Source organism: Ipomoea triloba, chromosome 6 (genome assembly GCF_003576645.1).
Source record: "Ipomoea triloba cultivar NCNSP0323 chromosome 6, ASM357664v1".
NCBI classification, from domain to species: Eukaryota; Viridiplantae; Streptophyta; class Magnoliopsida; order Solanales; family Convolvulaceae; genus Ipomoea; species Ipomoea triloba.
In genome coordinates, this window is record NC_044921.1 from 24,145,002 (window position 1) to 24,160,224 (window position 15,223).

Here is a 15,223-nt window from a genome sequence, read left to right on the forward strand (position 1 = left end):
TGGCAGTTCCTAATTGGATTCTAGGTACTATAACTTTCTCCCTTAAGAACCACCAACTGAGCTGTCGGTACTGACAGTTCCTAATTGGATTCCAAGTACTATAACTTTCCTTCTTAGAAACTAACTGAACTGTCGGTACTATACTATAACTTCCCCTGGCCTATATAGAGTTGACACTTGACATGCAATGTATGCCGCATAATTAATGTATTCACTGTAGCAACGTTAGCGTAACGAAAGTGATGACTGCTTAAAGTCAAAAGTGATGAAATTTAGTTCCAGATAAGTACGTGATGAAAGTGGTTCCAGCATCAGTGACCACCATTATCTAGCGGTGGTGCAAGCTGAGCTCTATATTCAGACACGCACCCACTCTGATCACTAGATTACGGCCACGGCCGACGCAGGTTATAACATCATGAGCGTTCATTAATTAATTATTCAATTCGAATATTTAATATTCATTAGCTTTAACTAAAGGCTGATCACTTATCAGTTATCACATTCAATATTCATTAAGACTTGAAGGGATTGTCATATCCATAAACATTAGTATATTAGAGTTATGCTAACCAATGCTTTAGAGACATCTCTTAAAATAACATTTAATGGTACTAGTTTTGACACGCGAATAAAAAGATAGTGGAGATACTCAGTTTGTAGGTAACCTAAAACAAAAGAATAAAAAATATGGTTGTTTGGTTCAAGAGATTTTGAGGGTAACTGTAATCATTTTTGGTCAAAAACTCAAAGTTTTGTAGTAAAACTCACTCTTTTCCCGCTATTCTCTCTTCTCCAAATCAACAACAAATCTTCAAACCTCACAAAAAAGTGAAAAACCTTCCGAACTAAACAAAGAATGTAAGTCAAGATCATGTGGTCTAGTGGCACCAAGTTGCACTCTCATATGAGGGTTGTGAGTTTGAGTCTCAGTGGAGGCGGTAATTAATACAGTACTAAAAAAAAATGAGATAATTTGAACCAAACATTCCATAAATATTATAATAATAATACCTGAGAAAATTCTTCATTACATCTCTCCTAAAAATGAAAAGAAAAAATAAAACATATCAAATGGCAACAAAAAAATTATTTTTTTCTAAATTTTTACAATGAAACATGAAAATCTTTCTCATAATAGTTTATATTTCCTTTAATAATAAAATATGGGGAGTAGGAAGGCACAAATTTGGGTGACCTTTTGGCCTCCAGAAAAGCAGGATCACCACCACCATTGTTGCTACTTTGTCTTGGAAAGGACAATTGAGCACATGACAGTGTCCAAAAATAGGACTAGTCATATGAGTTATCTGAACTAAAAAACTGGACACCTATTACAGATTTAGGACTTATGAACTTCAAAAGATGCCTCTAATTAGATAATATTTTGTACTCCATCGCTTTAACTCGTGCCATACTTAAATGCCTTCCACGTGTTTGCATATCTTTTGTTGGTAGGTGGAATTGGATAGGCCCAGTGATGATATTATTGAACTGTGCATTGTATCAACATTAATACTTTCGTATAATTTATGGGCACAAACAACTGTAATTAATTTTTACAACAAGTGTTTTAAAATAACATTTATTTACATATAATATATTTAATGTTTTGCTCTAAATATTCTCTATGTCATGCAGGATTTTGGAATGGAAAGAAAAAATAATGCTATACAGATTTTCACTTTTACTTTTTTTTTTTTGTTCTATATCAATTTAATTCAGGAAAAAAAGGAGTAAAACATAACTTTTATTCCTTTTCATTTATTCTTCTAACGAGATCATAACACATAGTGAGAATTCTATTCTCTAGGACTAGGAGTATACTTAATAAAAAAAAATTAAATAAGGGATTGTTCTTTTTTTTAAATTGGTAAATGTACAGGGTCTTTCTCTCCGTCCGTTTACCACGTTCGCTCCGGGAGAGAGCTCACTTGCCACTTGAGCTACCCCACTGGGTTAATAAGGGATTGTTCTAATAAATGAAAAGCCATACTTAAAACTTGTTTCCATCAATAGAGTGGGGCTAGGATCTGGTCCCTACCACGAACGTTAAGGATTTGTGTTTGGTGTTGAGTCTCAACCCTAGATTGACTTGATTTACCTCTTCACGAGTTTGCAACCGGAAACTTGGATTATAAAAGAATTTTTATTTTTTTAAAAATCACTTTAAAGGAGAAGTTTTGCAACACCAATTATTGTGCTGTATGGTTGTAGTTCAAAAAAAATCAAAAGTGCTATTTAGCTTATACATGGCATAAAGAAATTGAGAAAGGGACTGACAGATAAGTGGCATTTTGTCTTTTGCATAGTTGTAGTTGCCCCATAGGCTGGATAAGATCTTCCCACTAAAGCAATCCTCAATGCAGGATAGATGATGTGAAACTGTCTCTCTTCTCTTTTTAACCATTCTTGTTAGGTCATTCAACCATGAGCCCAATGCCAAATATAGATTACCTCAAGTAAAAATAGTGGGAATGTGGGATTGCAAATTTGACAGCAGTTAACTTCTCAATTTAAGAGATGAGAGCAAAGCAGAAATACTGCTTTCTTTGTAAATATGACTCTCTATCGTAGTCGTGATTTATATGTGATTGATGAATTCTTCTCGTCGAATATGTTTATCAGAAAACACAATGCATATCGGTGTTTTGAGAAAGTGGAAGGTGTCTGTTCGTTGCAAGTAGTGCTGTTATTTTTAGTATTTTCTGTCATGATGATAAAAATAAAAATAAATAAATAAATAAATAAATATATATATATAAAATGAACTCAAGTAAGAGCTAAAAAATTGAAGTCATTTAAACAATTAAACTTGAGGTCTAATCTTTCCTGAGTTTCATCAAGAGATAATGTATAATCTTATCCCTAAAAAGTCATTAGTTATATGTATTGCACAAAATCTGGTTTCACATTGACTTTGCTGTTCTTCCTTGGGTTGCTCCTTGGAGTACTTGCTACTTGCTAGCCGTAAAATGTTATTGAACGCTCACCTTATCTATAATGCTTGGTCGGTAACAGCAAGATAAAATTCTACCAAAAAAGTAAAGGCAATGCCAAGATTAGAGTCATACCCATTGACTTGATGTTTCAACGAAGTGATTAGCCTTCTTCTTGGCCGGTTTTACCATTTCTACTTTGACTTTGAAATTCGAGAAAGTTATAAACTTTTGTCCTAGAAAAATAGTTAGTAGATAGAACATAATTCTTGTAAAGATTTATCTCATGTTCATTATCGGAAATATTAATTTTAAGTTATCTTGTCACCTTAAAAGTTTTAAAGTTTTTATATACTTCTAGAAAGAAATAGACTTTAATTTCAAAATTTTATCAAATAATATTGATTGAACTAGATAACATTCCCATCTGACTAGTGAGGTTGCTACCCATCACTGTCAAATATGAACATAGGTTATAGTCAAGCTATTATGTTTGTTTATTTATTTATTTATTTTAATACTACTGACTCTGTTATCATGTTTATTCGTTCATACATACTTTCTCAACTTATTGAAACACAAAAAGTCAATGTCCACATTGGCGTTTGAAGTTTGAAGTTTGAACCTATGACTTCTCATTTGAGGAAAGTCACAACTATGCCTCTTGATCACAAAGTTTTGGCTATATGTTTATTTTTTTTTTCTTTTTAATTGTTGATGTATCATCATTTAAGTCAACTCCATTTTTTGTATAACATAATTAACATTGCTTAATCTTTATAAATTTAACTTTAATTTCTCATTTTTGTGTCTCAACAGTCATCACGAATGATTTATAACAATATTACCGTTGATGAATATGTTACCCTGTATGAAATGAATACTAAATATCTAACAAAAAAATCTCAAAGAATATACAAGAAAATATTATAAATGATTTTTAATGTTTGTATTAAGTTAAAAATAATAATTTTGTTATTAATACCACATGCAAATATGGTGTATATTAAAATTAGAAAGTGGCAATAATTGCTGCATTTATAATAAAAAAATGATAAATCAACGCAATAAATATTAAAGCATACTAAATTAGGTTTGGCGGCTGTTACTATCTACCTACTACCTAGCCTTTATTCAAGAAAAAAATATGTGGCCAGGTTTCTGTATAAAACCCAACTGTTTCACACTGATCCCATCGCCGTTGGAGTAGCCGTCCCGAATTGAATGCTCAAATTCTGCCGCTAATGGCTTATTGTATAGCATACATAATGTTATGGCTTGTATGTTCACATACAAAGTCTTCCCTACTTCAATAAAAAATGATTGAAACTGTTGATAAACGAGCAGCTTATATAAAACTATATACAATCAAAAATAATAATTTTTAAGTTTTAATTTCAAATTTAATAGCTTATTATTATAGCTTCTATTAGGGAGACGGGTGGAGGAAGTAAATTACGGATGTGTCTGTCGTTAAATTCTTATACATTATTTCCACAACAAAGTCAGATCATTTTTTGGTAGATCAATTTTAATCGGAAAAATGTTCAAATTAGCTACCGGACTACACACAAAAGAATAATTGACCATCCAACTAAAAAAACTTATAATTAGATCACTAAACTGTCCAGAATTACATAATTCGACCAAAGTTGACATGTTTCTCATGTAATCGTTGACGTGACAGTCATCCTATTAAAAAAATACTTTAAAAATTATTTTAATAATTGTAAATATTAAAAAAATAAAAATAAAAAACCTCACTCCCTCGTCATCTTCATCTCTAGGCTAGAGACGAAGAAAATTCTTTGTACTTTGTGTGTAATTCTGTAATTAATTTGAATTTTTTTTTCATTTTTATATAAATAACTAGAAGTGAAATTTATAAACATATAACTTGAAAGAAACCCTTACATTTTCGTACCAAACTTGAACAATTAAACATGAAAGCTATTTAACTCAAAAGCTTGTGATAGTTAGTAAATGGTTCGTGTGTGTCATGATAAAAAAATTCTTGAATTAGATTTTTTTCAATTTCAAATTAAACTTTACGAGCACAACTCATCTCAAATTCGTTTGTCAGATTTCGAGACCTCGAGTTCAAACTAAAAAAAAAAAAAAAAAAAAAAAACAACACTGTATTTAACTTAGCTAAACTTTAAGTTGAACCAAATTTCAAACTTGTAATATTCAGACTCAAATCGACTCAATTATTATATTTCAAATACCAATGCGAAACCCACTACAGTGGTTAGTGGTTACCACACAGCAGTTTTACGTCGTGCGTACTTATGCCGGGTCACATTCCACCAATCTGATTAAAAACAAAGCCGCATCTCCACCGTCCATTCAGGGAGCACGTGGGCGGACCAGATCCTCCCACCTAGCTCGTTATCATTGGTTTTCCAGCGCACCAAACTCTCCGACTCCACCCTGATTGGCCCACGTTTCATTGCTCTGGGCCCCATGATCCCATTATTTAATTCGCTTTTTATATATAATAATAGAAAGATGGGCCTAAAATAAAATGTCGCGGTAAGACACTTGTAGCCTAGAAGTTCCCATACGCAGAGCCGTATAGCAGCAGCAAACATCTGAGAAGGAGAGAGGAAAAGAAAAAAACAAAAAACAAAAAAAGGAGAAAAAAAGAAAATCTAAAAAAAAAAGGTAAAAATCAATGTATAAACAAATCTCTTCTAGCTTTCTGTTTTCGATGTAAATTTTCTGCTGAATACAGTAATATGCTTTCTGTTTATAGATAATTGGCCAATGATTAAGCTTGTTCTATGCTGTTCGCTTGATATTTCTGCACTGTCTTCGCTTCTGCTGAATTTTGGACGTTTTTCTTCAATTTTACGTCTTATTTTTTGAGTTTTTCTTCGTGTTTTTGTTTTTTGGATTGTCGTCCGGTGGAGTTTTATCTGTTGAAATCGCCTAATGTTTTAAGAGTTTTTTGTTTTTGGTTTTAGACTGGAAGGCTATGTGTCTGCATGTATGAATTTTGCGTGGAGTTAGTATTCTGGAATTAGTGCGGGAGGAGGAAAATGTGAGATGGATGTTTGCAAATGAACTGAAATGGAGTAGAATTTGATATATATTTTTTTAAATTTTATTGCTCGGTATTTCGTATAGTATAATAATTGTATACGCATAGGCATAGGTATGACTGAGTAGGCTTGGTGAGCATGCATGAATCTAGTAGATGTCTGCGTGTGTGGTGTATGTAGAAATTATTTGTGTAAAGAGACGTTTTAGCAGAGAATTCAAGTATTAATTTAATCCGTCTTTGTTTTGTGATTGTGAAGATTGAAGAGTACAGTGTGAGGTTTGGAAATAAGCCTGGTGTGCTGTTATGTTATGGTAGTGAAATGGGGAGTAATTTGAACTTCGGTAATGAGCCGCCTGGGAGTGGCGGAGGTAGTGGTGGTGGGGGAAGGTTTCCGGGGAATTTTGGGCTAACAAGGCAGCCTTCAGTCTACTCATTAACTTTTGATGAGTTCCAGAGCAGCATGGGTGGGATTGGGAAGGATTTTGGGTCAATGAACATGGATGAGTTGCTGAAGAATATTTGGAGCGCAGAGGAGAATCAGACTATGGTACCCAGCAGTGGAGCACAAGAAGGGGGTGTGCCTGGCCCTGGGGGGTATCTGCAGAGACAAGGGTCCTTGACACTTCCAAGGACTCTGAGCCAGAAGACTGTTGATGAGGTCTGGAGGGATATGTCTAAGGTGTATGATATTGGGAAGGATGGAAGTGCTCTTGGGGCCTCAAATATTCCACAGAGGCAACCGACGTTAGGGGAGATAACGCTCGAGGAGTTCTTGGTTAGAGCAGGAGTTGTGAGAGAGGAGGCACAGTTGGCTGCTGGAAAGGCTGCTGAGAGTGCTGCTCTTTTTGGCGATTTAACGCACACTCTGAATAATTCTGGACTTGGATTTGGATTTCAGCAAGCTGGACAGAACACGGGATTGATGGTTAACAGGACCAATGAAAGTAAGAGTGTAATAGAAATCCAATCTCCTAGTATGCCACTGAATGTCAACGGCGCCAGATCTGCCCAGCCTCAGCTTGGGACAGCACACTTGCAGCAGAAACAACACCAGCAACCTCTATTCCCAAAGCAACCTGTTTTGCCGTATGCTGTTCCCATGGCAATCCCGAATACTAGCCCATTAGGTAGTAATGGAATAAGGGGTGTGGCTATGGGAACTTCTGATCCAGCAATGAATGGTAGTAATAATGCTGTAATGAATGGTAGTTTTGTTCAAAGCCCTGCATTGCATGGTGGTGGGATGGGTATGGTAGGCTTGGGAGCTGGAGGGGTTAGTGTTGCTACACGATCCCCTGCTGTTTCGTCAGATGGGTTTGCAAAGAGTAACGGTGATACATCTTCCGTGTCACCAGTTCCTTTTGTGTTCAATGGCAGTCTACGTGGCAGGAAATCTAGTGCAATTGAGAAGGTTGTTGAAAGAAGACAGAGGAGAATGATCAAAAATAGAGAGTCAGCTGCAAGATCAAGGGCTCGGAAGCAGGTACTGTTACAAATTTTACAATATTCTCTACTTCAAAACCCCTTAATATCATGCATAGACATACTCAGTTGATTTCTTCATCTTATTCACTTGTATTTTCCATAACAAATAGAAAGACGAGATTCAACTACTTGTCACCTTCTAAATTTTAGGGTAGTTAAGTTTTGCTTTTGTTATATGCGACTTGGTGCATCTCCAAACTCCTCACATTTTTGGATACCTTGTGCAGCATGGGTGGTAATGTGCATGCTGTAACATGGCCTTGTGTGAATGGGTTTGAGTGGTTAAGATTCATCAGAAGTTTTAAGCTTCTGATTTGTAGGAAAAGGTAACATTGTACATGCTTTATGGACAGATGTCATTTTTCAAAAAGAGAAAAGCATCATGAATTGAAATTTTGCCAATACCATTCTTCAATAGTCTTCAAGACTGCAAAAGGCCATAGTAACTATGGCATTATTGTGTGTTGTTTGAATTGAAAAAAACATATGATCAAGAACTCGTTTTTGTAAATTTTGTGCATTTACTAAAGTTCTTTTTTTTTTTTTTTTTTTTAAATCTTTACCAGGCTTACACCATGGAATTAGAAGCAGAAGTTGCAAAACTAAAAGAAGAAAACGAAGAACTACAGAAGAAACAGGTCAGTTTTTTACCCTCGTTTTTGTTTTTGTTTTCTTCCCCTCAGTTCTCTCATGCATGGAGACATTAATTTCCCTTTACTGACCTAACTGAAAATGTTCTTTTTGCTGCAGGCTGAGATTATGGAAATGCAGAAAAATATGGTATGAACATGATTTACAGACACATACACACACTTTTAAAACCTGCCAGAGTTGTTATACTGTAGCATAAGTATAGTTGAAAAGTAAATTGCATCAATGTTAAAGCACCACCTGTTACATTGAAATCTTTATAAGAGAAGAACTTTTGGGAAGATTAACTAGTTGAAATGAACATTAGTTTAAATTAAGTAACGAAGAGATCTCTTTATAGTGTTTTCTAATATAACATGCATTTTTATAAGTTAGTTATACTGCGATCCTAGATGAACTAATTTCCCTTACTGTTAATAGTTAGTTATGCATAGTAACACATTGTCTTTCTCATCCCACCACCTACGTGTCAGCATGTTCTTTTTGCTGCAGGCTGAGATTATGGAAATGCAGAAAAATATGGTATGAACATGATTTACAGACACATACACACACTTTTAAAACCTGCCAGAGTTGTTATACTGTAGCATAAGTATAGTTGAAAAGTAAATTGCATCAATGTTAAAGCACCACCTGTTACATTGAAATCTTTATAAGAGAAGAACTTTTGGGAAGATTAACTAGTTGAAATGAACATTAGTTTAAATTAAGTAACGAAGAGATCTCTTTATAGTGTTTTCTAATATAACATGCATTTTTATAAGTTAGTTATACTGCGATCCTAGATGAACTAATTTCCCTTACTGTTAATAGTTAGTTATGCATAGTAACACATTGTCTTTCTCATCCCACCACCTACGATTCTGACACAGTAGTGATGTACTGATGCATGATATATCCATTGTCCAATATACTCGAATGCCCCTATTGAGGAAAAGGAGATTTTCGTATTGTGCATGTTTTATGCAAGACTTGCATCCTCAAAGTCAAAATGGCTATTAAAAGCATTGTGTTTGGTGATTGCAGGCTCTAGAGATGATGAATAATATTCAACAAGGAGCTAAAAGGCGATGCCTTAGACGAACACAAACAGGTTTATGGTAAAAGAATGGGTTAGGCATATTGGCCAAGATAGGATGTTGCTGGATGAATAATATTCAACAAGGAGCTAAAAGGCGATGCCTTAGATGAACACAAACAGGTTTATGGTAAAAGAATGGGTTAGGCATATTGGCCAAGATAGGATGTTGCTGCTCATAGAAACAGAGCGTTCTCACTGTAAATTAGATGAGTTTTGAGATGTATTTTAAATTTTTAATAGGCAGCATCATGCATAAGTAGAGGCAGTAAAGTAGAATGTGTAGTTGGTTATAAAACCTATACTCTTTCGTAGTGATTACGGTTTAGTTTTTCATATGTTGACAGTTGACAGGCTAAATAGTTACCAGCTTTTGAGTTTAGAAGCATTCTCAAAAACTCAGCTTAGCATCAGCACAAGCACTCTTGATGTAGAGCTAAAGGTCAGCACATGGCTGCTTGGCTGTAGAAGATGTTAACCAACGAAAACAGTTCATCTATATATTCAAATGCAATCCCGATAATGGCTTTAAAGTCAATACGATATAATGAACTTACACAACCAGATATGATACTGATTGGATATGCATAATACAGCACAGAAAGGCTACATTGTACAAATCACAGACAAAAACAAACCTGCAATGCATGATACAGTATAGAAATATTGAGAGTATTGCTATTCATGTTTACCGGTGGAACTCGAAAGCTACTTAGAGCTGCTGGCATTCTGTCCTTTGACCTGAAAGCATATCCTAATAACTAATAAGGATAACCAGGTGTGCATGTATTGTCTTTCCATGAGATCATTTTTCTTCGGTCCCTACCTCGGAAAGATCTGGCAACAAGCTGACCACCGACAGGTTTGCACAGACCAACATCAATTACAGAAGTACTCATTCTTTTCTCAGAGCAGGTTGCCCTGTCGCAGGTTGCCCTGTCATCCACGTAAAAGTCAAACAGCATACCAAGACAATGGACTTGATGAGCTAAGATGTTATTTTCTTGGTCTGGGGTAATTGTTTTCATTATGTGAACATTTACCTGCAGAACACATAATCAACTCGTGTTATCTTATGGAAGAGAGCTATCCAAAATAATTGAAATCAATGAATATCACAAGAAGTCAACAAGTAGCACTTGACCAAAAAAACAAAACAAAACAAAAGGCAACTCAATCTACAGAAGAAAACTAAAGTCCTAGGTTATTGGTAAGTGAAAGAAAGGGTTAGAAACCCTCACAAACGCTGGTAAATAAAATGTCTCACCTATATCCATTCAACCAGATAGTGAGAAACAAACCAGGACAATACAACACAAGCAAAGCATATACTCAACACAGAATATTGCATCTGCACATATGCATCATGCTTGCTAAGATCTTGGAAGGATTCTTTTTGTCCTACTTAAGATTAAGAATTCGGTGTGTTACTGTTTTGCAAGCTTTCCTATGGTGTCAATGGGTTAGAACCAGCCAGATAGACCAGGGTGGGGGGTTGAAAGGGCAGTATTAAGCTTTAGTTTCTCTGATTAGTAAATAGAAATGTTGAAAAAATAACAACTCTACATTGTGCAGCATACAGCTATATTTATTACCAAAGTTTAAGGTTGCTTACCTCTGCCTCCATGGCACGGAGTTCATTATACCACTCAGAGTAATCTACCTCGCAATAGCTCTCTTCATGATGTGAAGCATAAAGTCTCAGTCTAAGAAGAGGTGGCCTAAGAGGATACTCCATGCTAATTTTAACCTGCCACAAGAATTGCCCAAAATTTAAGCCAACAAATGAAAAGGAAAAACTAAAACACAATATTCGTAAGATTCTACCTGGGCTTCTAATCTCATGGTCTTTTCACCATCATGAGTCTTTCTAGTTAAGACAAGAATATAGTCCTCAACCCTGCAATCAGCCCATGACTTGTCATCTACATAAGGCACTGTACTTCCAGGAATGCTATCAGTGTCCTGTTCTACTTGAGCTGGTTCATCCAGTTCGCTATCAGATTCCATTATAAGGTCCAAATCCTCCTCATGTTTCTTAAAACTTGGAGACTTTCCCTTGTTAAGGGGAGATATAACACACTTTGAAATGAAACCAAGCTTTCTGGAATGATCAGAATTAGTTCCTCTAGTTGGTGTGGGAGTAGCATCATGTACTCCAGCAGTAGCCAAAGTTAAGGACGGAAGTTCCCCATCCTCTCTTGTGTTTTCAACCTCTTCCTTTGAAGTATCAGATCTTACCTCCATTGAAACATCAGGACCCTGGACCTTTTCTGCATCCACAGCAGGAACTGACGATGCTTCATTGCATGCTGAACCAAGAGATGACCAGCCATGCAAACTGCAACGAGGGTTATGTGAGGTCCATGGCACACTTTTACAGGTGATAACTGGCCATTCCAACTTCATTAGAGAATCAAACTGCTCCCTGTAAGTCAGTTGAATATAACTTTAAATGTTCTACAAATATTCCACTAGACTAGATATACTTGAGAGTCTTGAGTGCCAACTGAATGAGAGAACAAAATGTTAGAAATGAAAACCCGTGTAGCCTCAATTTAAGAACTATTAGACAGACATTTCATGACTTTGAACAAAAAGGACTGTATAAACAATGAATCATATGATGAAACTGCCAGAGAAATCAAAACACATAACCGGGTACTTTCTAATTTCAGTTTCACAACATATTCCACGAACTGGTGAAAAAAGCATATGTGACCACCTAATTTCAACAACAAATCTGCCTCTTCTTAGCTATTTATATAATTAGGATCCATGATTCTAAACATACAGTGCAGTGACTCACGCAAGAGCCAGTCGAGCCTTTTTTCTAGCACGAAGTCTTTGCACAACTGTTTGCAATCGATTCTGCTGACGATACAGTGACAGACCAGATATAACAGTAGACTGCTTAGCTGTTTCTTCATTTGAGCTTTCAGAGCCACCTAGCAATGGTGACACCTCTGGCAAAAAATCAATCCCTGCAAGATGCTGGGCCCACTTGTAAGGCCGCAAAGTTCTTGTTCCATCAAATTCAACCGAATTGCCAATCATCTTGGCTGACTGTGGAATACACAATAAAAATTTTAAGTGTTAAGGAAATGACAAAAAGTCATTAAATTAAACGTACTTTGAACATCTCAAGAAGAAACCTGATGAGGAAGCTCTAGGCCAGTATCATCAGGAAACAAATTGCACAAAATGTCATTGCCCATATCCTCTTGTGAACCATCCACTCCAACACATACCACATTCAACTTCATCAAGTATTCGAATTTAAGAGTTACAAGTTTTGTGGGTGTTGAAGGAGTCTCATCATCATGAACATGAAGGATGACTTTAAGAGGGTGCGCTTGATATATTCCTGAGTGATCTAAACTCTCCTTGCTTGGAACCTTCCTAGGACGTTTTCTTCTCCTTTGTCCATCATCTTCCTCATCAGGCACATCCTCATCTAACTTGGAACTATCAACACTGGTAGTTTTAGCTGCAAAACAGACAATCCACATAACAACAGAACTTAAACTAAGTACAAGAGCTAGCCCATCTGATATATTACATACAACTAAATAGGGAAGAAACTAACTCTAAAAAAAATAAATATAAACAAAAAATCCAAGGGATGTTTCCCATATATGCATTTGACCAATAAAGCACCATCACTTATGAAAATTATATTTACCAGTGTCTTTAGTCGCCTGCTGGCGGGCAACAGCTTGAGCATCTTTCACACTCCCAATAATCTCCATCTCTATATTCTCTTCAAAGGCTTCTTTCTGGGCCAGTAACTGTGAATATATAACATAGAGAGGCGGGGGAAGCAATTCTGCAGAATGCAGTTGCTTTAATTTCTTTGTGTGCTGAACTCCTAGTTGATTCTGAACCGGCAAGGATGCTTTCTTAAGTGACTTCAGATGTGATGGGAGGCTCAACAAGAATTTTTTTCTGTTGGCTATGATCCCCTGAAGTGTCTTCTTTTGCTGTTCCAGTTTCTCACGCAATTCACATAGTTCTTTGCGCTGTCACATCAAATAGTTAAGCACTCTTAATTCATAATTCAGCATCGAATTACCAGCAATGGCAATTCATCCAAAAATCTAGGTACCTTCAAAAGTTGCCAGCTTCAATGTCTAATAGCATAATAGAAGTTTAACCAGGAAGAGATTCAAAATTTTTAGGAAATGGACAGACAGAGGCATGGTTTACCTGGTGTAGTTCAAAGTTGAGTCTCTGGAGCATCAAATTGTGTGTGCTGTCATTTGACATCACAGAACTTTTAATCTCCTCTGGTGCATCTCTAAAGAACTCTTCCTCAGGAACAAGTTCAATATCAGGATACTTTGACTTGAAATCTTTGCAAGCTTTTATAGCTTTCAAATAGTGACTTTTTTCATACATTAAGTTGTGAAGCTGCAGTGTTGTGAAGTCCACTGGTGCTTTTGCACGCTCTGTTTCTGCTTTTATTCGATCTTCCTCAAGCAATATGGAACGGTTTGCCTGTGAGATACAGAGTAATACATATGCAAAAAAGTCAGTGGACTGGCTTTGATTGAGGCAAAAGTTTAATGGCTTTGTCAGCTAAAAGCTAGAGCACAATTTAGAAGCAATGACATAAATTCATGCATGGAAGAAACTTTTAATACACACACACATTACCATTCTCTACAATAGAAACAAATTCAACTAGGTCAACAGATAATACAAGAAACACCTTTCATAATTGTTCCAGCATACTTACATAGTTACATATAAACCTAATTACCACTTAAAATTCAATTTAATCACTAAATTTCAATCACTCATGGTATTAACCGTCCACTGCCCTCAATTTTCACTTTGAGCAATCCATTTTTATAGAATAAATAAATTAATGAGCCACGCCATATTAGAATCGACATAGACACAGCGTTTAGCTAAGTAATATACCTACTTCACCATAACTCAAAGAAGCGTATACAAAAGAAATGCGAAATGCGAAATGCGAAGTGCGAAAGTGACCTGGCGGAGAGTAACGAAGTTGAGAAAAATCTGAGTCGCGAGCTCTCGGAGCTCGGATTTTTGCTTGCCTTCCTTCTTCAGTGAGAGCATCTTTGAAACGATCTCCTCCACCGAAGCTTTGCTCTGCCGAAGAACTTCGTACGGAGACTTCTCCGGCTTCCGCTCCGGCAGTATTTCGCCTGGCTCAGCCATCGTAGCGTCCATCTGCTCCGACGGCGCAGCTCTCTCGCCGCCTCGATCTCCTCCTCCTCCTTCGAGACCTGAGAATCTTAAGCACTTCAAATTTTCAGCTGCTCTCTATATTTTTCACTTCCCCCTCGGCCCTCATTTTCAATGAATATACTTTACATCCCCAAGCCCATACCGTATTAGAAACTTGGGTTGGGCTCTGCAAAATATTTGGGCCGAATTATTTGACCTATTCATGTATATGACTGCATCGTTGGGCTTACCACATGTAAGCCCAGTTACTTAATAATATAATCATAAAAGATCCCTCTTTTTTCTTTTTTACAATTTTTTTTGGCCATATGACATCTTGATCCCTACCACTATAATATTAATATGAGTTCGACTCGAGATCATAATTCTTTAACCTTACCATTATATGAAAATTTCATTCAACTTATATGGAGATCCTTAATCGGCACCCCAATATGAATGAGACGTTGGCTAAAATTTAAGAAACAAGGACAATGATTTATTAAATTCTCATGGAAACAGTGTGTGTATATATATGCGGGGCCGTCAATCCGCATGAAACGAATTAGAATTGCATGAATTTTAGCTCTCGGGCTTAACGAGCTGGCCCGTAACAGTCTGTCAGAAATTAGGCTCGCAATGCGGTGGATGACTGCTTTGATAGTAATAGTAACTATACTCTAAATTATTGGGTTAAAGATTCGTTTTAGCAAGCGTGACTTTGGCTTCATTTATTTATTTTTTAGTTTTAGTCAAATAAATAAATAATGCAAAAAAAAAAAAAAAAAAAAAAAAAAAAAAAAAAAAAAAAAATTTAAA

The 15,223-nt window shown here is 36.1% G+C and overlaps 2 protein-coding genes across 5 annotated transcripts; one reads left to right on the forward strand and one right to left on the reverse strand.

Moving 5' to 3' along the window:
- The first annotated feature begins 5,504 nt into the window (after nt 1-5,504).
- Nucleotides 5,505-9,590, forward strand: LOC116022533 (ABSCISIC ACID-INSENSITIVE 5-like protein 5). Of its 4 annotated transcripts, none has more exons than XM_031263271.1 (5): nt 5,505-5,604; nt 6,244-7,471; nt 8,040-8,111; nt 8,224-8,253; nt 9,151-9,584. In XM_031263271.1, exons 2-5 carry the CDS (start codon nt 6,308-6,310, stop codon nt 9,226-9,228), a joined length of 1,344 nt encoding a protein of 447 aa, XP_031119131.1. In that variant the 5' UTR covers nt 5,505-5,604; nt 6,244-6,307; the 3' UTR covers nt 9,229-9,584. The 4 variants fall into 4 exon arrangements, with proteins under 4 accessions (XP_031119131.1, XP_031119128.1, XP_031119130.1 ...); XM_031263267.1 differs by lacking the exon at nt 5,505-5,604 and adding an exon at nt 5,650-5,985 and having other exon boundaries at nt 6,245-7,471; XM_031263268.1 differs by lacking the exons at nt 5,505-5,604; nt 8,224-8,253 and adding an exon at nt 8,617-8,646 and having other exon boundaries at nt 5,648-7,471; nt 9,151-9,590.
- Nucleotides 9,591-9,676: 86 nt separating this feature from the next.
- LOC116022532 (THO complex subunit 5B-like) lies at nt 9,677-14,502 on the reverse strand. Its single transcript, XM_031263266.1, has 8 exons — nt 14,204-14,502; nt 13,412-13,702; nt 12,888-13,224; nt 12,358-12,692; nt 12,012-12,268; nt 11,030-11,630; nt 10,818-10,952; nt 9,677-10,245 (listed from the first exon to the last, which is right to left on the reverse strand). The coding sequence occupies exons 1-8, from the start codon at nt 14,405-14,407 to the stop codon at nt 9,964-9,966; spliced, it is 2,442 nt and encodes an 813-aa protein (XP_031119126.1). The 5' UTR covers nt 14,408-14,502; the 3' UTR covers nt 9,677-9,963.
- Between the last annotated feature and the right edge of the window lie 721 nt (nt 14,503-15,223).